At 33.2% G+C, this 23,580-nt stretch overlaps 4 protein-coding genes across 4 annotated transcripts in view; 2 read left to right on the top strand and 2 right to left on the bottom strand.

Moving 5' to 3' along the window:
* Window positions 1–23,580, top strand: part of LOC127707550 (chitotriosidase-1-like) — a 49,800-nt gene that overhangs the window by 3,589 nt on the left and 22,631 nt on the right. The gene's annotated exons all lie outside the window — the stretch shown is intronic.
* The window catches only part of LOC127707552 (perlucin-like protein), a 204,840-nt gene that overhangs the window by 178,339 nt on the left and 2,921 nt on the right, over window positions 1–23,580 (bottom strand). The window lies entirely within an intron of this gene.
* On the top strand, window positions 1,477–6,200 carry LOC127709645 (chitotriosidase-1-like). Its single transcript, XM_052215252.1, has 3 exons — window positions 1,477–1,894; window positions 4,205–4,327; window positions 6,024–6,200. The coding sequence occupies exons 1-3, from the start codon at window positions 1,763–1,765 to the stop codon at window positions 6,198–6,200; spliced, it is 432 nt and encodes a 143-aa protein (XP_052071212.1). The 5' UTR covers window positions 1,477–1,762.
* LOC127707538 (chitinase-3-like protein 1) overlaps window positions 9,897–23,580 on the bottom strand; it is a 59,405-nt gene continuing 45,721 nt past the window's right edge. Inside the window, exon 10 of the mRNA XM_052212123.1 lies at window positions 9,897–10,363. Within this exon, the coding sequence (XP_052068083.1) occupies window positions 10,188–10,363 (176 nt within the window). The 3' untranslated portion in view covers window positions 9,897–10,187. The remainder of the gene's footprint in view (window positions 10,364–23,580) is intronic.

Here is a 23,580-nt window from a genome sequence, read left to right as displayed (position 1 = left end):
ATAAGCAATACAAAGTTAAATAACAAAAATAACGAACTCCAAGGAAAATTCAAAACGAAAAGTCCCTAGAAATGGCAAAATCAAAAGCTCAAACACATCAAACGAATGGAACTTGGTACAGGCATTTCCTTGCGTAGAAAACTGTTTTCTACATCAACATCAAATTTCAACCAATCAATGTTTTTTTTAGCAGTTAGAGGAATACAACTCTGACTCTTAACGATGATAATAGTTATGTCATGTTTATTAGGTGAACCGGTAGTATATTTGCCACCACATTCGATATTTGTGAATTTAATACTTACATTTTTGAATAAAATCAGGACAAGAAAACTACCTATGTTTAGTTTAGAAGTTTGACTGTGCCCGTAGAAACTTTATTACAAAGCAGATATATCCTCCTAATTTGTATGATAATGTTGTGTAGAGAGCCCGTAAATGAAAATACGATGCAAGTTAACTTATTGAACCTTTGAATAAACTTATTATTAAAGGTTATCAGTTTAACACTGTAGTAAGATAATTGAATATAGTCTTTTTGGCACTAACATTAATATCATTATCAATAGTTTAACATTACGAACTGTATATAGCTATACAGTTTTAAATGCTTATGGTCCTTCATCTTGTCGATACTTATATTTTGACATCACACAAGTTCATGCTTTTCTCAAATAATACTTGATATTCTGGTCTTGAAATCATGATGTATTTATTAATTGTAATCGGCTTTGAACTAGCTTTCAACAGCTGCAAATATTCTTACATCGGTTCTTGGAGTCTTTTGTATTTGTTTCTTTTTGTAGTTTGACTTTTGTTCTACGTGCCGATCCTTTTAAACTGATTTTACAGCCTGTTTATCTGTTGTCTTGTTACACCAATATCCCAGGCTAGGGAGAGTTTAGTGTAAACATGTTTAGCCCTGCACATTCTATGTGTGCCTATCTGAAATCAGAACCCTGGAGTGGTAGTCATGGGTTGCTGTCTGTCATATTTTTTTTTATTATACTTCACGTAAAAATGCAATATTTTGATTGGCGTATACGAGGGTGTTAATTTACTCTATTCTATGGTAAATACTCTATTACCCTTCACGGAGACGCTTGATCAAGTGTGCGCTTTATTAAATACGGATGGTTGTTATGTACAAGACGTCATAGTTTATTACTTTAAATTTGAAATTTAATCGACAGTAATAGCAGAACATTCAGTATAATAAATTAAATAACACATATCTGATAGGGTGATAGAGCAGATTGTTACCCCTCGAAAAGACATTGTCAACCTTGGCTTCGCCTCTATCACCCTCTCAGCTATGTGTTATTTATATAATCGTTTATGTTTATTTATAAATCAGATCATTGGTTTTCTCATTTGAATTGTTTTACATTTTGTCAAGTTGGGTCTGTTTATTACTTATCATACGGCATGTGTTTTCCCACTGTTTATTACTTATTATACGGCATGTGTTTTCCCACTGTTTATTACTTTTTATACGGCATGTGTTTTCCCACTGTTTATTACTTATTATACGGCATGTGTTTTCCCACTGTTTATTACTTATTATACGGCATGTGTTTTCCCATTGTTTATTACTTACTATACGGCATGTGTTTTCCCATTGTTTGAAGTCTTTTCGTTGCTTCATTTGTTTTAAACTCTACACTGGATAGTACAACGTATTGAGGCTGACATTGTTTGTTTTTAGAATTTTGCTGTTAAAAAGTGGTTGGATGGCGGTACTCCAAAAGAAAAACTTATAATGGGTATGGCAACATATGGAAGGTCTTTTGTATTGAATAATACATCTGAGACAGGATTGGGTGCTCCTACTGCTGGCCAGGGTACTGCAGGTTTAACCACAAAAGAAAAGGGATTCTTATCATATTATGAGGTGAGTTTGATATGATAAATTGATATAGGAATTCCAGACAAGTGCCATGGATGTGTGGCGGATGTGGTTATTGCACACATTTTGATTTTTAATTTCATACATTTTGGTGCTTAATTTTATCTGTTTTCGCTCGTAATTCTTTAGATCTTTTTGATATAAAATTCCCATGCTTCTTTGTTGACATTTTCCTTTCACTATAGCAGTTAAATATACGAAGTTATTCATTGGTTATTTGTTAGGGGTAGATTTTCAATTATTATGAATTACACCAAGTATTACTTCCCTTTATTATGCCGGATTTACAAGGTGATTCATAATTTTGTGTGTTGTGTAGAAATTTCTAAATAAAGCATGTCATTTAGTTAAATATGTTGTTTATGTAAGAAATTTAAGTAGTATTTATATCTTTATAATAGATTTTGATGATATTTTGTAGATTGAAATACGGTTTTGCACCGCATATGGAAAATATTATGTTTTCCTTCTTATAGTAAATGTGTCTCTTAGTTAATTTGTTGAATACTTTACTGTCTAAAGGTAATAAGACCACCTGGATTTATCAATAATCCGCTATTCGTTTATTACTACTTGGACTTATCATTAATCCGACCATTAAATGAAGTCTCTATATAAATAAGTCTCTAAAATGTAGACTTTTCACTCTATTGAACAAGTTTCAAGCAATTTTAGGTTTATTAATTTCACTTTAAAACTTTAGGAAACCGTTTGAAATGTAGCTTAATATTTAACTTTTGCCACAGTGTTTTCTCGCGGTTGATTATCCGATAGGGTCGTGAATGCTGTAGTCCTTGCCAGTACTACCTATGTTTACTACTAAACATACATTTTGAGATTACTGTTGAATATTTATTCAGATCTATTTTTATACTGTAAACTGTTACACTTGTTTTTACACTTGTTATATTTCACATTGTGATAATAAAATATGTAAAACTGATTGAAATTAGAGTCTCATTGCCAATATCATACGTCTCAGTACAACAAGGAAGAACCAGTCTGATTGCAACATAACACAAAAGTACATCACTTGTCGCATCCGTCGTTCGTCTGTCAGTCTGCCGCTGAGTGTGTAGCAATATCAGACATTTTAGTAGTCAGCAGGGTTTGGTGACGTAAAGCCGCCCGACCCTCCTGTTACAGATGCACTAGTATTATTTTCATTTATTGACGTATAAAACACATTTAAAATGTTTTCATCTTTATTTGGAAAGTTCATGCGCATGATACTTATTCATAAAGCTAACACTTTAAATTTTATCGTTGTCATGTGGTTCCATTTCAATTTATCCTTAACCTTTTATGGTAGTTTACATATGAATTGTGTTCTAACAGTTTTTTTCCCATATGCCGTTGATGTCAGTGTTATCAAGTGCTCACGTTAATCTTTATATTTGCGTGTCGTATATGTAAGGGTTAACTTGGACTTGTAGGCTAATTATCCATAAATGTCTTATACGTCATTGTGTTATCAGTTGTTAAAAGGGAACTTTGTGTGATTAGTGTTATATTGTTTATGTAAGCTCGGTTTTGTATTGCATTTAAATTCTTTTCGAAACACAAAACGTTGTTGAAAATTTAGTATTACTATAAGATGTTTGGTTGTCGAATAAATTTATTCACTATTTGTCGCAACATGGCCGATATAAACACTTACTGCCAAATGATACGCGACTACTAAGAAAAAGCAATCAATGAATTATACTGTTAGAAAAGATCCACAAAGTAATGACTTAGATTATGCTTTCCAAATTATGTATAGTCTTTTATTTCTTTCCTCGTGTAATTGGTCATCATAAGTGTTTGTAGCTGGACTATTCAGGCATTTTTTACGATGATGTATATCGGTCAAGTAGGTGTGTACTTGTAAAACCCGTGTAAGCTACCCCATTACATCTTTGGCCGGTATCAAGTTACGGTATCAGGACCAAGTGTTGCTCGTGGTTATATATTTTGCTTGTGTATCTATGTGTAGTCGAGAGAATGGGTTTGTATGGTCTGTTGTACGACTAATTCCTATATGTCTTGCTTATGATATACAAGATCAGTTCCTTAGGGTGATAATCAAAGAAATACAAACTTGAATTTCGAAAGTAGTTTTTGAGTATTTCATAATCACTTAAGATCTTCTTTATTGAAGAGCTAAGCAATATTCAAAGGCAATTAATAAGATTTATTCATAATGAAGGCCGTACTTTGACCTATAATTGTTTACTTTTTACACATTGTGACTTGGATGGAGAGTTGTCTCATTGGCACTCATTCAACATCTTCTTATTTCTATTTGGCTAGATCTGCTATGACATAATGTATCAGAATTGGACAGAAGTTTGGCTCGATGAACAGAAAGTACCGTATGCCTACCATGATAACCAGTGGATCTCCTTTGAAACTCCGAAAAGTATTGCCATTAAAGTAAGTATTTATGCCAGAAAAAGATGACTACTATATACCAAACATCTTAATGAGTGTTTTAATTACTTTACTTTCTATTAAACACTGAAATCGGTATAGATGAGGGCTTTGAAATTCCTTCCTTTTTTTTTAATCACTTTGCTTCCATCCCATCGCCCATCGTCCTTTAACTTTTACAAAAATCTTAGAACTTATCTGAAAATTTGAACCAAACTTGGTCATAGTCACCATATGGGTGTCTTGTCTTATAAAATGTGTCCAATGATCCCGTTTCATACCAGCATATTCGCGAAGTCTTGAAATAGATTAAAATGGTTAATGCGAGTATGGTCAATTATCTTGTAAACCGTTATTGGTAGAAAAAAATCTGGCAAGAACAGAAAGTCGAAGAAAGAAATACCGTCTAACTTGACCAGAATTGTCAGATGACTTCCTTTTGAAGTGATTGTACATGAATGATTTTTTTTTGTTATTTTTCTATCTATAATAAACCTCCGGTTTTTTTGGGGGGTTCGTGTTGCTCAGTCTTTTGTTCTCTATATTGTGTTTTGTTGCTCAGTCTTTTGTCCTCTATATTGTGTTTTGTTGCTCAGTCTTTTGTACTCTATATTGTGTTTTGTTGCTCAGTCTTTTGTCCTCTTTATTGTGTTTTGTTGCTCAGTCTTTTGTACTCTATATTGTGTTTTGTTGCTCAGTCTTTTGTCCTCTATATTGTGTTTTGTTGCTCAGTCTTTTGTACTCTATATTGTGTTTTGTTGCTCAGTCTTTTGTACTCTATATTGTGTTTTGTTGCTCAGTCTTTTGTACTCTATATTGTGTTTTAAAGACTGTTGTATGTCTTATGGTCGGTTTACGTTTGTTTTCCAAAGCGTTGTCAGTTTTTCTTTGACCTATCCGTTTTGATATCCCTTTGGTATCTGCCGACTCTCCTCTATAATAGATAGAGAGTAACTGTTACTACAGTTGGGATCAGTTTTAACCTCTCTTCAAATCTGTCATGAACTGTCATGAGAACTGTTCTAGTACAGTCTTAAGAACAGTTCTCTTGACACCTAAAAAACAGTTTCGGACAGAAGCGTTTGATACCATGAAACAGTTTTATTAAAATAAGAAGATGTGGTATGATCGCCAATGAGATAACACTCCACCAGAGACCAAATGACGTAGAAAATAGCAACTATAGGTCATCGTACGACCTTCAACAATGAGTTAAACCCATACCGCATAGCATAGCAAGCTATAAAAAAGTCAAATGTAAAACAATTCAAACAAGAAAGCTAACTGCCTGACAAAACTATAAACGAAAAACAAATATGATATTTAGCAACAAACGACAACCACAGAATTACAGTCTCAAAAGCACGAAATACACTTTACACATAAGAAATAATGTACAGATCTGAGAGTATTCTCAGTTACTTGAATCTAGTTTAAAGCCAATAAGAACTAATAAAAAAATCTTGTAACTAAGACTAAAATATCAATCAGTACACATCCAACATCCTATGGCTTTAGTGTAAAGAGTTCATTAATAATCAGAGAAAATTGTTTTTAAGACTGTTTTACCTAGAACAGATACCGACAATTCGAACTTGGAACAAATTCTGACAGTTATATCATAGAAGAGTTTTACCAGTATAGTCGTTTAACAAGGATTATCTAAAATTTAAACATTATTTGTTTTTTTTCCTAACAGACAAAATATATTATGGACCTAGGTTTAGGAGGAGGTATGATGTGGGCATTAGATCTAGATGATTTCCATGGCGTTTGTGGGCAAGGCAAGAACCCTTTAATTAAAACAATGAAAGATGTTTTCAGTGGAAAACCAGGACTCGATTTTGTACCTACTGTACTACCAGTTATTGGATAATATCATTAGGTAATTAACTGTTTATTGTTTTACAAATATAATTTAAAAATCATAAATGTAATAGGTATGCTTGGCTGTAAACTTCAGTTTTATAGCAATTAAACATCGAAAGTCCACCAATATAGATTATTCTGGCGCAATAGAAAGCCTTTTTGTGACTCGTTCTATCATTTATTGTACATATTTATTCAGTCCAAGCTTGTTAGGAACTATTTGATAATAGAAAATGTTTAACAATGTGTTATACAAAAAATCACACTTTCTCTTAACTAAAAATCTTTCCTATATCCTTTAAGTCAAATGTTAAACATAGCATCGTTTTATGATTTGAACACTACTATGTTGAACATAACTATAAATCATTAAGTGTTATAAAAGAAATATATACCTGCAATAGTAATTCTATTTGATTTTTTTTTTATTGTAGACATGATGTCAATAATACTAGGGAGACACAGATAGTAAATGTGACACTACATTGTAAATAATAAAAATTAACTATTAATCATTTTTTTAAAGATGGACATTTTTGTGATCAATTACTTGCTATATAAGTTTTTAGTGACTGCAATAAAAAGCCAGAACGCACGTGCTGTCGTGCTAAGCAAATCCCAAATCCTATCTCAAATTATCGGAAATTATGAAAAAGGTGTCTGACAGATCCGTAAAGCGTATATACATTACAATTTATCGCTGTTTAGCTCTTTGACAAATATGGAGTCATCCTGTTTAGTAGTATTTGGGAAATATGTGACCAAAAGTTTAAGATCATTCATCATATTAGAAAATTCAAGGTAATGGCAAACAGGAAGTTGGTATTTGACTGATCCAAAAAATACACCACTGTCAGTCTGCTGACCAAATATAAAGTCATTCTAATCACTAGTTTCTGAGTAAAGTGTGACGAAAATAGTTGTTGGACGAACAGACGGACAAACATACGGACCAGATGATTGCAACAATGAACGAGGAATGTGGTATGATAAGGGCAAAGGCTAACCTTCTGTAGCAGCTTTTTTGATCAAATGAATAAATTTAAAATTTTGATAAAGGGTTACTACACAACGATATCAATCTGTTAAATGGATTTCAATGAGAAATGTTAGGGAGAGGCGATGACCATTATCTTTGTCAACAAAAGGTGAAGTGTTGAAATTTTTATATAACAGTCAATATGACCATCGCGTTTGTTAAAAAGGCCATATTAAGTAGCAGATTTGTAAATGTCTTTTGTCTAACCCTTATTTATAATCCTTGTTACTGGTAAAACTATTATTTCTTTATCATAACCGTACATTTTTTCAGTGCAAATGATAAAAAGTAAAATAACAAAAATGCCGAACTCCTAGGAAAATTCAAAACGAAAGTCCCTTAGCAAATGGCAAACTCAAAAGATCAAACACATACAGACATTTCCTTATGTAGATAATGGTGGATTAAACCTGGTTTTATAGCTAGCGATACCTCTCTCTTGTATGACAGTCGCACAAAATTCCATAATATTGACAACAATGTGTGAGCAAAACAAATAGACATTATATGTAAAAATGTCAAATATTGGGGTACAACAGTCGACATTGTGCTATAATCTTACTCACTATTAAAACAAACAACTATGTTAACAAAGAAAAAATAAAATGAAATGAAGACACTCTATAGACAAAGCACATAAACAAAAATGAAATACAAGAATACAATAAATGGTTATAGCAAATTAACACCATGATGAAAGACAATTACTTACTTAAAACGCAGATATTTGAAATAAAAGAAACAATATAAAAAAAAAGCTAATGGTATATCGAACCCCTTGCAATTATGATGATGACCACAGGTGCTCCATAAGGTCGGGAAAATATTGCGGTTTTTGCTTCTTCTTTAGATATAGTTTCAACTTCATGTTATTGAAGACTACGATCTGTTGCATCAGTTAGAAATTGTCTGGAATATTTGGTTATGTGTTTTTCTTATTCTCGTATTTGTTGGCTTGAGGACTAGCGACAAACGACTTTAAGGAATTTAATCAGCCTGGTGTTTATCTTTGATGTAACACTACTGTTATGTGTCCTTTTCCTGATTGTGACATTTTGATATGTTCCAATTGTCGTAAATACAATCCCGTCCCCTTTTCCCTGAATGTGACCTACCGGATTAGAATTATCACCTGGTTTGTACTAACATGAGCAACACGACAGGTGCCACATGTGGAGCAGGATCTGCGTACCCTTCTGAAGCACATGAAATCACCCCTAGTTTTTGATGGGGTTCGTGTTGCTCAGTCTTTGGTTTTCTATGTTATGTTTTATGTACTGTTGTTTGTCTTTTTCTTTTTTAGCCATGGCGTTGTCAGCTGATTTTCGACTTATGAGTTTGAATGTCCCTTTTGTATCCTTCGCCCCTTTTTGACTGAGGGTGAATTCACATGACGAGTGATGCATACATAGCAGAAAACGCTTACCCTGTCGACTCACCCGTCTCGCTCTTTTAGGAGTTCATCGGTGTTTGTTTGTTCCTTTGATTTTTCTCTTTCTAACAGAGTTACGAAATTTGAACATCAGTAAACTACTGTCACTTTAGTTAATGATATATGTTACATAAATAACGGGCAGCTCGCCTCTGCTCCATTTCTAGTTATATTCTCTTGTATGAGGATCCCATAAACCGCAGATGTGGTCTCACTGTGTACTGATATGCACGTGATTTAATGTTGCTGTTTGATGCTTTTGGGTTTCTCTGCAGGAAGTAAATATATTTGTTCCACTTGATGTGATATTATCGTAGTGATTATTCCATTTAAAATTTGACTCTAAGGTAACACCAAGATATTTTGCTGATTTAATAGGTTCCAAAGTATAGTTATGCAGGATGGTATGATGCCTGAACGAATTGTTTGTCTGTGCAATAGTTAGAACAGCTGATTTGCCAGGATGGAAGGATAATCAGCCTCACATTCAGCAGTGGCATCAATATATGTTTGCAGTTTTGTGCAATGTTGTTTTATACCCCCAGGCACGAAAAACCGTAGCCGTATTTTGCAGATCTTCTGGACATTTTGGTTTTATATGTTTTCAACTACGCATTGGATTTGATCTTCTATTTGATTTGATTCTATCGTCACTGGTTAATCTTGTTTTGACGAAATTGGAGAGGCATACCAAATCTTGGTGTCTTTTATGATTTTTTTTTAAATTACAGGAGAAATTAAGCATTCACGACTCCCGCATTATGTAAATGTTAAAAAACTTACCTAAATATTTTGTTAACGGTAATATCAAAGCTAGACTATGTTAACTAGAGGAATAAAGTAAAATCATAAGTGATTAATAACAGAATCAGTTAATTGTGTAATTAGAAACATTTCTATTTAAACACTGAATATCATTGTATAACGACATCAGACTGCAAACTGTTCTTAACAGCAATTACTTGCACGCGCAAAGTTGTTTTACTGTAATGCATATTAATTATGATTTATTGATGAAAATGTCTGAATTTCAATGTGTTTGACTGTCAGACTTGCAAGTATTGTTGTAGTCAAACAAATACAACATAATTGGTTGAAAAAACTTAACAAAATATTACAAAAATGAAAATTTAAAAGTAAGAACGCGTTGACATTGCTTTCTTTGATTGTCGAAAAATAATATCACTAAACGAAATATCGATGACAATAGAAGAATCAGACAAATCAAAAGCAACGCCGATGGTGAGTGGCAAAAAAAATCTTAGATTACAGACAGGGAACATGGTGAAACGAAAGCAGTGGGTGACACATATTCTTAGTATTTCATTGGCTTCTGAAGTGGTAAAGGAAACGACTTATTTTTTTTTTATTGTTAATGAAAGAGCCTATATGTCCACTGCACCTGGTTATACATAAAATCTCCTATGGTACATATTTTAAAAAAAAAAAAAGATCTAAGAAAAATAGATAGAGAATAGAATTTAGCCGTATGATATTAAAATACATCGCCTGAATATCTCGGGTCATAGATGCGACATCTGAAAAGTCTGTTTGTGATTTCGGAAGCAGGAGCAGTTCTCGTTGTCGTCATCTTTTCGTGAACACATATATTGAACTACATTACATAGAAAAGATAAGAACAGGGCCACCGACAAAACAATTATAATAATATATGTGTTGTCTAAATCCTTCTCTGCATCTGAAATGTATAAATGACTCAAATTATTTTTCTATTAATATAAGTATAAGGAGATGTGGTATGATTGCCGATGAGACAACTATACGAATTTTGCTTTTGTGAATTAATCAATCATTTTCGGAAACAGTAAACTGTTGTGAAGATCATAAAATATTAGTTTTAATCACTTATTCTTTTATCAAACACATCAAACGTTGAAAACAACTGTCATATTCCTGACTTGGTACAGGCATTTCCTTTTGAAGAAAATGGTGGATCAAACCTGGTTTTATAGCTAGCTAAACCTCTCACTTGTTTGACAGTCGCATAGAATTCCATTATATTGACAACAATGTGTGAGCAAAACAAACAAACATAATAGGTAAAAATGTCAAAAATGAGGTTCAATAGTCAACATTGTGATATAATCTTAATCACTATAAAAACAAATAACTATGTCAACAAAGAAAAACAAAATGTCATGTAAACACTCTATAGAAAAAGCACATAAGCAAAAATAAAAGACAAAATACAAAAAATGACCATATACAAAGATAAATTAAAAGAACACAATAACATGTTATATACTGAAGGATTTTCGAATAACACGTTTAATAGTTTGTGAGTCATCATCACAAACTTGGTTGGGCTGTATACTGTCCAAGGTTCTCAACAAATCACACATGTCTAATGTCATCTGGCTGTCATATTTCTTCTTCAGTTTGACACTTGTTGCTATATGATACGCAACAGGAGTTGATTTTCCTGCATAACGTCTTTATAACACTATCGAGTTCATTCTATCTACTCTTGTGTTATCGTTCACACATAATACATGTGATCCAATTATATTCAAATTCAATAAATGGAATCAGCTAACGCTTTCAAATAACCTGATGCCGCAAACATTTTAGAACGTTCCTCCTAATAGACTATATTGTTCAGTGTTTCAAGCTGACATGAGCCGGCGTACATGAGTATATACCGTTTTGAATAAATAATTGTCTGACATTCGATTGTGTGTTTTTTGTGGGGTTTTTTTTTGGGAGGCGGTTCAATCTAGCTAATCCTACTGTTTTTATTTTGTACACTGGTTCAATTGTTCAGCTATAAATAAATATCGTATAACACACGCCACAGCTGACTTGTTTTGTTATCTTACAAAAAAAACTGATTCTAGCTATGTAAACTTATTTTACCAAACTTCGATGACTTTTTTTTTTATCAAAATGCGTGGGTCGTATGTAATCTAAATTTTCCGATTAAAGATTTTTATATTTTAATTTATCTAAGCAACACATTTCACCTTGGTTTATCCCTGGTTTGTTTGTTTGTTTGTTTGTTTTCTTGGTATTTTAATGAGTTTTTGTCCTGTCTATCTCCGTTTAAAGTTCGTGTACTCTCTCTCTCTCTCTCTCTCTCTCTCTCTCTCTCTCTCTCTCTCTCTCGTTGTGTGTGTTCAAAACAGATTTACAGAACAGCTATTCATTTTTATCATAACAGTGTATAAAAACCTAGTGAATATCCTTGTGAATCTGGTATCTTTAAATTAGATGTTGTTGATGATAAAGTAACAGCTGTAAAGTCAGTTTCTGTCAAGGAGATCGATTCTGACTTTGTGGTTAATTCTGGGACTGTTGAATGTGATGTCTCTGTCGATGTCTTCACAGTAGAAAATAGTAAACCAGTTTGCATTGAAGATGTTCCGGATGTTTCTTTTTGATTACTTATTGAAACAGGACTGTAGGTATTTGTAGTTTCTTTCAGTATTTTACTGGAATGTTCTGTAGATGTGTTTGTCGACGGTGTAATCTCTGTAATATCATTTTCTATATGAGTGGAAAGATTTGAAACAGGCATTGAAGGTTGAACGGTTGGCTTACTTGCTAACGTTGTTAATTCGAGTGTATCTGCTGACTCCATATTTGTATGTGACTTATAGCTTGTTGTGTCTGCTGTTTGTCTGCGTGTATTGCTATCAGTAAGGGTATCATGAGTTGTTGATTCTCTCGTTAAGATGGGTTCTTGGGTTGAAGGACTGGTTGGTTTATCACTTTTAATAGATGCTTGAGTTGTTGTAATATCTTTAGTTGAGAATATGTCATTGGAAATACTTTCTGTAGATGTATAAGTGGTTTCTTTATTAATGTCATCAGATTTTTTACTAGTAGTTATATCTTCAGTTGTTGATATTGGTGTTGAAATAGATTCCTGAGAAGAGGCGTTGAACATATTTTTCATTTTACTAGTTAATGGGTAGGTACTATTTCCGCAAATACCATTAAAATCATCAAGATCAATCAATGGCCCATACCATAGCTCCTCCTAAATTGTTTGATATTATGTAGTTTACCTGCAAATACATATAGCCAATACCTTATGTGATATAATATGTTTTAAAGAAATATGTTCATATTGATAAATAAAGGCAACAGTAGTATACCGGTGTTCAAAAGTCATAAATCGATTGAGAAAAAACAAATCCGGGTTACAAACCAAAAAAGAGGAAAACAAAGGAACAACAGGAACACCGAAGTGCAACAAAAACAAACGCCAACACACATAGAAACGAACTATTTGATAACAACTACCATATTCCTGACTTGGTACAGGACATTTTAAGAAAAAATGGTGGGTTGAACCTGGTTTCATCGCTTTATGACAATGTTAAAAAATATCGCTAAAACAGTACGTGACAGAAATACAGCACAAACACACGCAAGAACATTCATAACAGATAAACGCACAAACAAATAATATAATAGTCGACACAACATGCAACAACAACGAACATATTCCATCAACGAAAAATACCACAGGATATCAAAAACAGTGACGCGCTTACGTAACTAACATGCAATCTCGAACTTTATACAATTATTTTCACAATATTCGTCCAAACAATTTTCATGACAATGATGGTATGGAAAGGCAATTTTATAACGATTTGGACTACAAACGATAAGACATAACAGATTATCCAACCGAAACCATAACAGAAACATCAAAATAAATCCATTAATGTTGGCTGTACAAAACACCGAGACACGCCGCACAGCAATGCAAATTCACATTCAGTATAACAGTCATATTCGGGAATACGAATGGGGGGGGATGGGGGGTTGTACTGTTATGATATATTTGAACTTTTGATCATTTTTAGGAGGAGATTAACGACGACGATGTTAGCGACATACACAGCCAATCTTGCTGCCTATGTGACTGTGACAATCATCGAATCACCTATCAATAGTCTCGAGGAACTTGCGAATCATAAAGACATTCGACCCTTTATATTTTCCGGATCAAATCTTCATACCTTGTTTAAGGTACATGTTCACTGTGAAGCATCACCATCGGATATAGGTACCCCGCAGCAAAGACAAAATGATAGCAAAAAGCCCCTATTCTTATCCCCATACAGTAAACAACTATTCGCCACTATTCGCCGTACTATTTGTCCGCGTTATTTACATGAATATCTTAGTAAAAATAATAGTTTATTTCAAAATACAGTGTTGTTCAAGCTTAAATATGATATACCTTTGTTCTTCAAAAACGTAAAATGAATAGTTGAAGGATAAATGTGTTTTAAAAAGTTTGAACTCTTCACATGCTTCGTTGAACAGGTACCCCTTATCCGATTCTGAGGATTTGGCGAGAGAGAAAGCCAATAAAGGATCAGTCCTAAATAGTAGCTACATTATTAGGAATCACTATCACACAACTTTACTTGTCAGCAAAACTTAGAAAATAATGAAAATAAGAAGAATTTGACCTTACCTGAATTAACATTTGTTTTTTTCCCACCGCTTCGGGGTACCTTATCCGGTGGAAACGAAATTGTACTGAATTTAATTGATATTCAGATTTAAATAGACAAACACTATTTATATAAACTCTTCCGTTTTGTACTGATAATAAGCAACCTACACTACTGAAAATTTGAAAGAATATCTTCAATATTTTTTGTAAATACAGTAATGTAAAAATGTAATTAAAGCATATACAAAACTAAATCATATCAATTGTAGTCTTTTTATCTATATATATTTCAGTGTTTTTTTTTTATAATTAAACTAATAATTATCAATTGCGTCAATTGCTGTATACATATATATATTTCATTGTGAAACTACCCCTTTACAACGGGGGCAAGCGTCAGCGGGGTACTGACACCTGTGTCATCAAAACATAGTATTTAAAATCAACATTATATGATTGTAGTAAAACATGATACAAGATACTTGCAAATGTTTAAAAGTCTAATAATTACATTAGTGCTAAAATAACATAATACATTGGCTATTTTGTAAAAGTTGATTACAGTAACAAGTTCATATTCATAAATTATTTGAAATCTATATGTCGTCCTTAAAAGACATAAAAACTAAAACCTTGAGACTAAAAACGTTCGCACACAGTTCATGATATTATACATTTGAAATTTTCTCAAGTAAAAAAGAACGTTCATTTATAACGTCTGTAAGAGATTTTATCCCGATCTTATCTAAAGTATTACCTAAGTCTGGAGAATACAAGTAACCCAAACTGTATTTGTGCTAGGGGCGGCAACTCTGAAAAGCAGATATCCATGTTTAAACTATCGAAACATGCTTGTATGTCAGTAATTGTTCTTTTACTGATAGACGAGAAAGAAGGACAATCTACCAAAGACTAATTTCTCATAAACAGTAAAATAATTATATTAAGTATTTAGGATAATTGTACGAATCGGAACTTTTTAATTGTGGATTACTTATGATATTGTTTTATTCTATCGAAATGAATTATCTAACCACGAAAGACTTTCTTAGCTGTATTCTTACATCCACTTCATTTGAACTCTGGTGGATAGCTGTCTCATTGGCATTCATATCACATCTAATGTTTATATCAATATTTGGTATTTATATGTTCACAGACTTCTAAATCGTCGGTATACAGACAGATATGGACTTAAATGTCTGGTATGCCAATAGGTAAAGACATAGATACCACACTGAGCTACGTGCGTACCAATGAGTATGCATTCATGTCGGACTTTTCACAACTGAAATACATCATGTTACAAGATTGTCAGACATACGCCATGGCGGACGAAAAGTTCAACAATGCAGGGTTTGGCTTTGTTCTCGAATAAAACTCAACTTATTTGAATGCATTTAATCTTGCGTAAGTTACCTGTTGTACAAGTTTGTAATTATCATTTTTATTGAAAACTTGACCAAAAAAAAAACGAATACTATATCTACTCACAACATTTTTAAACTTGTGAGATTTAAAGCTATTAAGCACTTGTATATTTTGGAAGCCCTTATGCTGATCTCTATATGTCTTCTCGTTATGTTTGTCATTTAGTTGCTGTCTCACTGACGTATATTTCAAATCTTCTTTCATTCATACTATGAGCACTACAAACAAACGTTTCTATGATTCTAATATGTCCATTCATGAAATTAAATCTGCGGTTTAAATTCATTGCAGCGCCATTATTAATGCACTGTTGTTAAAAGCTTCTTCTTTTCTCTCTTTTTGATATAGAATACTGAAGATGAATGAAGCAGTAGTAATTGAAAAATGGTTTAAACAATGGTGGTCTCTGTCTGATGATTGTACAAGTTCAAATAGAACTGGTTCTGCACGGTCGCTTGGATTAGATAGTATCGTTGGCCTTTACTATATATATTTTGGGGTTGTTGGTTTAGCCGTTTTTTATTTCCTCATTTAATTGCTCTGCAGCAGGAAGACAGTCCAACAATGGCTTTCAGTACAAGTAGCGAAACTAAATGCTATTAAGGCAATGCTAACTAACAGGGACTCAGATGTTGTTACATAAGTTAAAAAATGACAAAATGTTTATTTTCCTTTCCTTAAATTGATTTACATAGCATAAATCTGGCGTTTAAATATTTATAATAGCAACAAATTACTATGGTCTGATTGAATAACTGTTACATTCAAAGATTTTACAATTAAAAGCCTTTTCCATCATATCATTGGGTTTTTATATAATGCAACAAGAAGCGACAGAAAAACGACAGTTACGCGTTGAAAACAACAAGTCTGATTCTGACAGAAAGTCAGGATAATCAAGCTGTAGTTTAATATATTAAAAACATCTTTTGTTAAAAAATTGTCTAAAAGAGAGGCAAAAGATACCAAAGGGACATTCACACCCATAATTCGAAAAAAAACTGACAACGCTATGGCAAAAAATGAATATATTTTCATAAAATTTTAATCAATTTACACTAACTATCATCATTTGTTCAATATTGCAGAAGTAGTCTTGATGTTTCAACATAATTTTCAAAAGGAGTGGAAAGCAGTTGACAAATTTTACACTATCAATTCTGTGAAAGAGAGGATGTGACTATCGAAAGTTTTTTCCTGAAATGAAACATCATTTTTAAAATGATGAACCTGTTAAAAAAATCAATCATGCTTTCTCTGTCATAGTAATGCATAAAAGAATACTTGGAATTACCAAAAATATTGAACACTATAAAAGACCACACCAACCAACAAACACCGACTCCTCAGAGTAAGTAGAAATACATAAATAACAGTAAAGGCACATGCTCCAGATAGCCTGAATTAGTACAGTCAGGAAATATGTTTAAGTAAAATCAGAGTAACCACAGATACACTGTTTCATCAATATTTTCAGTCAGCATCCCTAATTATTCTTAAATCATATTTCTTACTATAATTCTTACTTTAAAGCTTCTTTTTATCAATTTTATCATGACTCAAATGGTCATCGTTTGCACTGCCGTTGTTCATTAACATATAAATTACACCTTTGAGGCATTATCCTCTCTGGATTGTACATCATGATATGTACTAGTATGTACATAGCTAACTGAATATGTGTAAGCCCATTATATATGCAATATACCGAGAAGTGCAATAAATAGAAATATTTTTATATATACAATAAGCGCTGTGTCTGATTCCAACGATGCAATTTTGTCAGTGATCAGTTTCACAAAAAATCTGACGACTAAAGTTGATCGTAATTCATGAACAATTCAGTATACTTGCGATCAACTTTAGTCGTGAGATTTTTTGAGAAACTGATCACTGATCCTTAAAATTGTTTTACGATTTCTTGACGGGATTTTCGAAATCCCTAGAAAATGATACATTAACAACATTTTATAATTTTCACCCGATAAAAACACCAAAAAAAAATATAATCATCCCAAGAATCTCTAAATATATCTGCTAAAATTTGATTCAGTTCAGTGGCTGACCAAAATAGTCAACCTTAATTTGAATTCCGCCTGAATTTGCATGAACTATTTCCCTCAGGACGTGCACAAGCAGTTAACAATTTATTTTTCGTCAGCCGCAAAATTTGTTTTATCACCCTAGTAAACAGTTCGTTGTCTAGCCGTTGAATTTCTCTTATTGAGTTTTAACATTTTGTAATGCCGGGACTTTTAAATTAAGCTTGCTACAAGGTATGGAGTTTGCTCATTGTTGAATACCGAACTGTGCTCTATAGTTATTTACACTCTCAATTTGGTCATTAATGAATAGTTGTCTTGTTGGTAATCGTGTCACATATCCTTATTCTTATATTATTTGGTTTTGTTTGCTTATTATTATTATTGAGTTTAAGATTAAAAAAAAAAAAAAAAAAAAAAACACATTTCAAGGCCATAAAAAAGTTGAAATTGAAAGATAATGTCACCCAAGAATGATTTAAAATTATTGGAAAACAAATATCAGGAAATGGATACTATAGCGTGAAGTAAAAACTATGTTGACAGCAACAGTTGGAAGGTAATGAATTGGCTATATTTGTGCTCAGTGTTACTATCGTGTTTTTACAGTTATAAATATTTTGAAAGGAAAGTATTACTTGTACAATCACTGATTGTTATATGATATTTTGATGGTTCGAGTTTGCTTGCGTGCATGGAGAGATAAAGTTTATAATGGAAAAAGTAACATTTTTTGTCGTCTGCTTGACCACAATACCTTTTTTCATCAAATTGAGGATCAGAATATTTTTTTAGGAAAAAACCATAACCCCCATTTCAGTCCTCCTCGTGACTGATGCAAATGAAAAAGAATATTAAACAGTCATCCAAATGCAAGATTCGTCAAGGGCAAGTGCTCAAATGAAATTTTTATGTGTATTGTTAAAATTTGGTGCAAAATTTATCTTGATTTGGAAAAAAATTATGACGATGCAGCATATGGCACATTTTGTCCCAATTCTCTGAGGATAAATCACAAAAAAAATATAATTAAGAAAATGGGATAAATTATCTGGATTTTTCATTTTTTTTCTTCATTAAAGCATACAGCATTCAGCTTAAAAAACGATATCTTTATTTTCATTATTCATTAACCAAATAAACCGATCCTTGGAAGTCAACTTATCGCAGTTTGCACAATATTCCCTAGCACACAGTAATAGTAGGCTTCTCTCATTACTTTGTGGGTGAAGTGTAATTCAGAAGAAAATGTAATTCATCTTTAACTTCAGAGATTGAATATCTGGGACATGACCTTCGTGTCGAGGATTACCACGCAACTTCCCTTTTTAATCTTGACTGTGTGCTGATGACACACGCAATACTGTATTTTTTTTTATATCAGCACTGAATTTTATATAAATATTTCTGACAGCCAAAGTTACTTTAAAACAGTACATAAGTACATAGTTTACTACCAGCATGCATTTGTAATTCATGTTCCCATTTATAACAAACTTAATATTTACATCTAGGTTTTGCTTGTTCCCTAGGTTTGCAGAAAATGTTATTTTAATACAACATGAAAAGCATCACACCATGAAGGCTTTCTGGTATCAGATAGTTATTTTAATTCTTGAAAAACACTTTCTTGCAGTTGATATATTAACTGATTTTTCTTTAATCGATAATTATGGTTAACCATAGCTTTCACAATATTGAAACACAAAGAAAGTCTACATAATTCCAACATAACAGTATTTTTTGGGGCTTTCGAATGGCTTCAAGAATATATTTTTAAAAATTTGCAAATACAATTTTTCTGCAGGATATTTATTATAGATTTGGTAATGGTCAATAAAATTAACTATAACATGTTAACATCTATATAATTCTATTATTACAGATAAAAACTATTGAAAAATACATAAATGAACTTCAAATTGCAATGCAATGCTTACCTTTTGATCGCGACTATGAATAAAAGAAGATGTCGGGTATACGTCATTGAAACAGCTACCCAACGACACAAATCATCGAATGACGAAAAACATCTAGAGAGCAACATACAGTCTTCAACAGGTGTAGGCAAAATATGTAAAGTTCTAAATCGTCCCGAGTCTGAACGTTGTGAATGAATTTAGTAGAATGAATCAAGGATCTGCCATTAACACCTTATTCTCCAACATGACATAAGACAACTACTCATGAGGTTCCTGGGGCAGTAATGGTTTTCCGAGGGTCAAATCTCATAAATCCATCCAGAAAATGAAACTGAAGGTAAGAAAATAGCTAAACATATAAAAATACTTATAAGTCAAAATGCATAAAAGAAACGAAATATATGCATGAAGATCAATTTTCAGAATTTCCACATGTGTCTAGTTTTTCAAAATTATTTTAATAGACAAATGGGCTGAATTGGCGTTAAACACCAACACTCACTCAAAAAGAGTCGCGAGGAACTAAAATTAATAAAGATATTCGACCGTGAATATTGTTTGAATCAAATCTGCATTCCTTATTCAAAGTACAAATGTAATGGTGTAATGGTGGGTGATAGAGGGACAGTCTGAACAGACTATATTCTTATCTTGGTTGTACTGAATTCTATTTGATTTGTCCTAATCTGTTGTAATTCTGACAGTAATTATTTGTACTCCACATGATGCAGATATTTCCATTTGTCTGATTTCTGTTGCACCCAATCTGGACCATACATGATTATTTTTAGCATTAGCGATCTCGACATCAAGAGTTTCTAGCTACCATGTCGACATAATCTGAAACGTACTCGCTCTAGACTTTCCAGATTAGTACGATTAGTCATGTTTAGTATAGGTAAGATACGAGTGAAAATAAGTGTAAACGTAGTTTACTAAAGTTCAGTTAATTACTGTGACTTGACTGTGAGTGTTGCTCTCCACCTATTGCAACTTATTCAAACTCTGACCAAATTGCAATTTGTTTTAAAAAACCAAACTGTTCAACTGGTCATAAATTTGAACAAACTGCTGTAGATAACCACAGTCAAGTCGTGAAAGTGCAATGTGATAAAATAAAGCATACTTACAAGCCTATAAGACTTAATTCCACTTCAGAGTTATCGTGAATAATCAGTCTTAACAGTTTGTATAGAAATTTTATTGTTGTTGTCATGCTAAAGGTGATAGGTAGTAATTTTGAATTGCTATAAAAATGTCCAAACTAAGCTTTCATACAATTTTTCTTTCGAAAAGTCTTCTATATTCCAAACGGTTGTAGTGTCAATGACTTTGTCAATCCCAATGAAACATCTGTAAAGAACACATCCTTTGATGAAGTAATCGACATGGTGTCATCTCTCGGCAAGGGGGCCAGACTTGGGGTTCAGGACATAAAGTCCGCTTTTCGTCTTTTGCCTATTTCTCCAGGTGATTTCGATTTACTTGGAATATATTTTGATGGTAATTTTTATGTGGACAAATCCCTTCCATTCGGTTGTTCTATTGCTTGCGCCTTGTTTGAAAAATTCTCTACATTCCTGCATTGGTTGGTTGTTTCATCTGCTGGTAAGCATTCAGTTACTAGTAAGCATTATTTAGATGATTTCATATTCGGCGGTTCTGCAAATTCGGATGACTGCTTGGTTTTAATGAACACCTTTACAGAACTTTTTAATGAGTTAGGCGTGCCTATAGCCGAGGACAAAACAATACACCCTACTACAAGATTAACTTTTCTTGGCTTAGAAATAGACACAGTTGACATGGTAGTTCGTATTCCAGTGGCCAAGCTTATTAAATTACGTTCTCAACTTCAACCAATGACAATAAAGCGGAAGATTAAATTTAAGGATTTCGAGTCGCTAGTTGGGTTATAAGCTTTTTGTTCACGTGCTGTGCCATCCTCTAGAGCATTTTTGCGGAGATTTCATGATGTTATTGCATCATTTAGGGTCAAGAAACCATTTTTCTCAGTTTGAATTACCTCTGAAATTCGAGAGAACGTCATGGTATGGTTAGAATTCTTAAAATCTTTTAATGGAGATTCTTGGTCTGAATTGGACAGATAATGATATTTTGCAACTATTTACTGATAGTGCAGGTAATGCTGAACTTGGTTGTGGATCTTACTTTAACAGAAAATGGGTACAGTTTAAATGGCCAGATTCGTAGGAAGGATTAAACATTTTACAAGACATAACATTTTTGGAGCTCGTTCCTATACTTCTAGCACTTTGTATATGGGCTCCTCTTTTGAAAAATAGTAAGATTTTGTTTCGTACAGACAATATCGCGTTGGTTGATATACTAAACAAGAGAACATCAAAATCAAAACGAGTAATGTCAATAATTCGACCATTCGTGTTGCGTACCATGCATTACAACATTCAGTTCAAGGCAAAACATATTGTAGGTGCCAAAAATAATATAGCTGACGCTCTCTCTCGCTTTCAGTTAGACAAGTTCAGAAGGTTAGCACCATTGGCGGAGGATACACCGGAAATAGTCCCTCGGGAGTTCATAGACCTGATCTCTAAACTGAAATTGACCGACTAATTGTATCAGCAGTCGCACCTAATACGGTAAAGGTTTACCAACAAACTTTACGGTCATTTAATGATTTTAGGGCCTTATTCCAATTCGAAGATCTATGGCCTATTCCATTACATCACATAACTAACTATATTGCCTATATGTCATTCACTGGAACTGCGGCCTCAACTGTCAAATCGTATATCTCTGGGTTGAGTTTTTTCAGTAAGATTAACAATTATACTGACTGCTTTAATGCTTTTGTTGTCAGAAAGCTACTCGAAGGAATGAGGCGTTCACAGCGTCGACCAAAGGATGCTAGGTTACCCATAACGCGTGATTTATTGTCAAAAATTAATAACGTTCTACCTGCTGTTTGTCATAATGATTTTGAAACTAAACTCTTCCAAGCTTCGTTTTCCTTGGCCTTTTTTGGTTTCCTTAGAGGTGGCGAACTAACCGACCAAAAACACGCCTCAACCCAATCCCATGCACTTGATTATAAAGACATTAAGATAAATCTATCCAGTATTGAAATCCGCTTACGTTCATCTAAGACTGACCAGTGCTGTACAGGAACTACAATTGTTATTGATGATAGGCCTGGTGATGTTTGTGCAGTTTTCGCTTTACGTAATTACTTAAAAATTAGACCAAATGTCGCTGGTCAACTGTTTTGTCATTTTTATGGAATCCCTATCACTAGATACCAATTTTCGGGAGTCCTAAAAAAGTCACTGAATATTTTGGGTTTAAGTCAAGCAAAATATAGTTCTCATTCTTTCAGGATAGGTGCTGCCACAAGCGGTGCCATGAATGGCTTATCTGATTCTGAAATTCAGGCCATGGGTAGGTGGAAGTCTGATTCATTTCGTTCATATATTCGAATACAACAATGTCTATAACTGTTAGATTTATTTACAATTTTGTGTAATGAACTTGCAATCACTTTAGTGGGACTAACCGCTATTTAAGAATTTCAGGTTCACCAACTACAATTTGGATTGTTGGTTCCTCCTAGGTGAAAAATGCATTTGTTCAAGCTAGAACAAGACCAGGTGGCATTAATCTTGGACAAGATCAAAATGGTGTTCGGCTGTGGTGGTTGGATAAAAGCGGAATGAGGCTTAATGATCTACTAAATAGGATCAAGCTGATGCTTAGATATGAGGAACCCCCAACAATATCTAGTATTACACATAGGGGGAAATGATTTAGGAGAAAGTAAGACAGGAGTGTTACGTAATAGACTAAAAAATTATTTGAAGAAAGTTTCAGAACTTTTACTGAATAGCACATTGGTATGGTCACAAATTTTGCCAAGACTCACTTGGCGTTACTCCGCTGATACTGAAGCAATGGATAGATCCAGGCAGAAAATAAACAGCTCGCTAGCAAGTTATATCATTCGCCAAGGGGGACATTACATACGATACCCCGATATATCTCCTAATTCTACATTTATATGTCAAGATGGTGTACATTTGACTGATATTGGTAATTA

This window comes from Mytilus californianus, unplaced genomic scaffold, assembly GCF_021869535.1.
Source record: "Mytilus californianus isolate M0D057914Y unplaced genomic scaffold, xbMytCali1.0.p SCAF_7, whole genome shotgun sequence".
NCBI lineage: Eukaryota > Metazoa > Mollusca > Bivalvia > Mytilida > Mytilidae > Mytilus > Mytilus californianus.
The sequence above is the reverse complement of the archived record's forward strand: the minus strand, read 5'-3'. Positions and strand labels throughout refer to the sequence as shown.

Coding starts and splice junctions, on each gene's coding strand:
- LOC127709645 (XM_052215252.1), top strand. CDS start 1,763: ATGGGTATGGCAACATATGGAAGGTCTTTTGTATTGAATAATACATCT. Junction 1,895..4,204: donor GATTCTTATCATATTATGAG/GTGAGTTTGATA, acceptor CTATTTGGCTAG/ATCTGCTATGACATAATGTA. Junction 4,328..6,023: donor CGAAAAGTATTGCCATTAAA/GTAAGTATTTAT, acceptor TTTTCCTAACAG/ACAAAATATATTATGGACCT.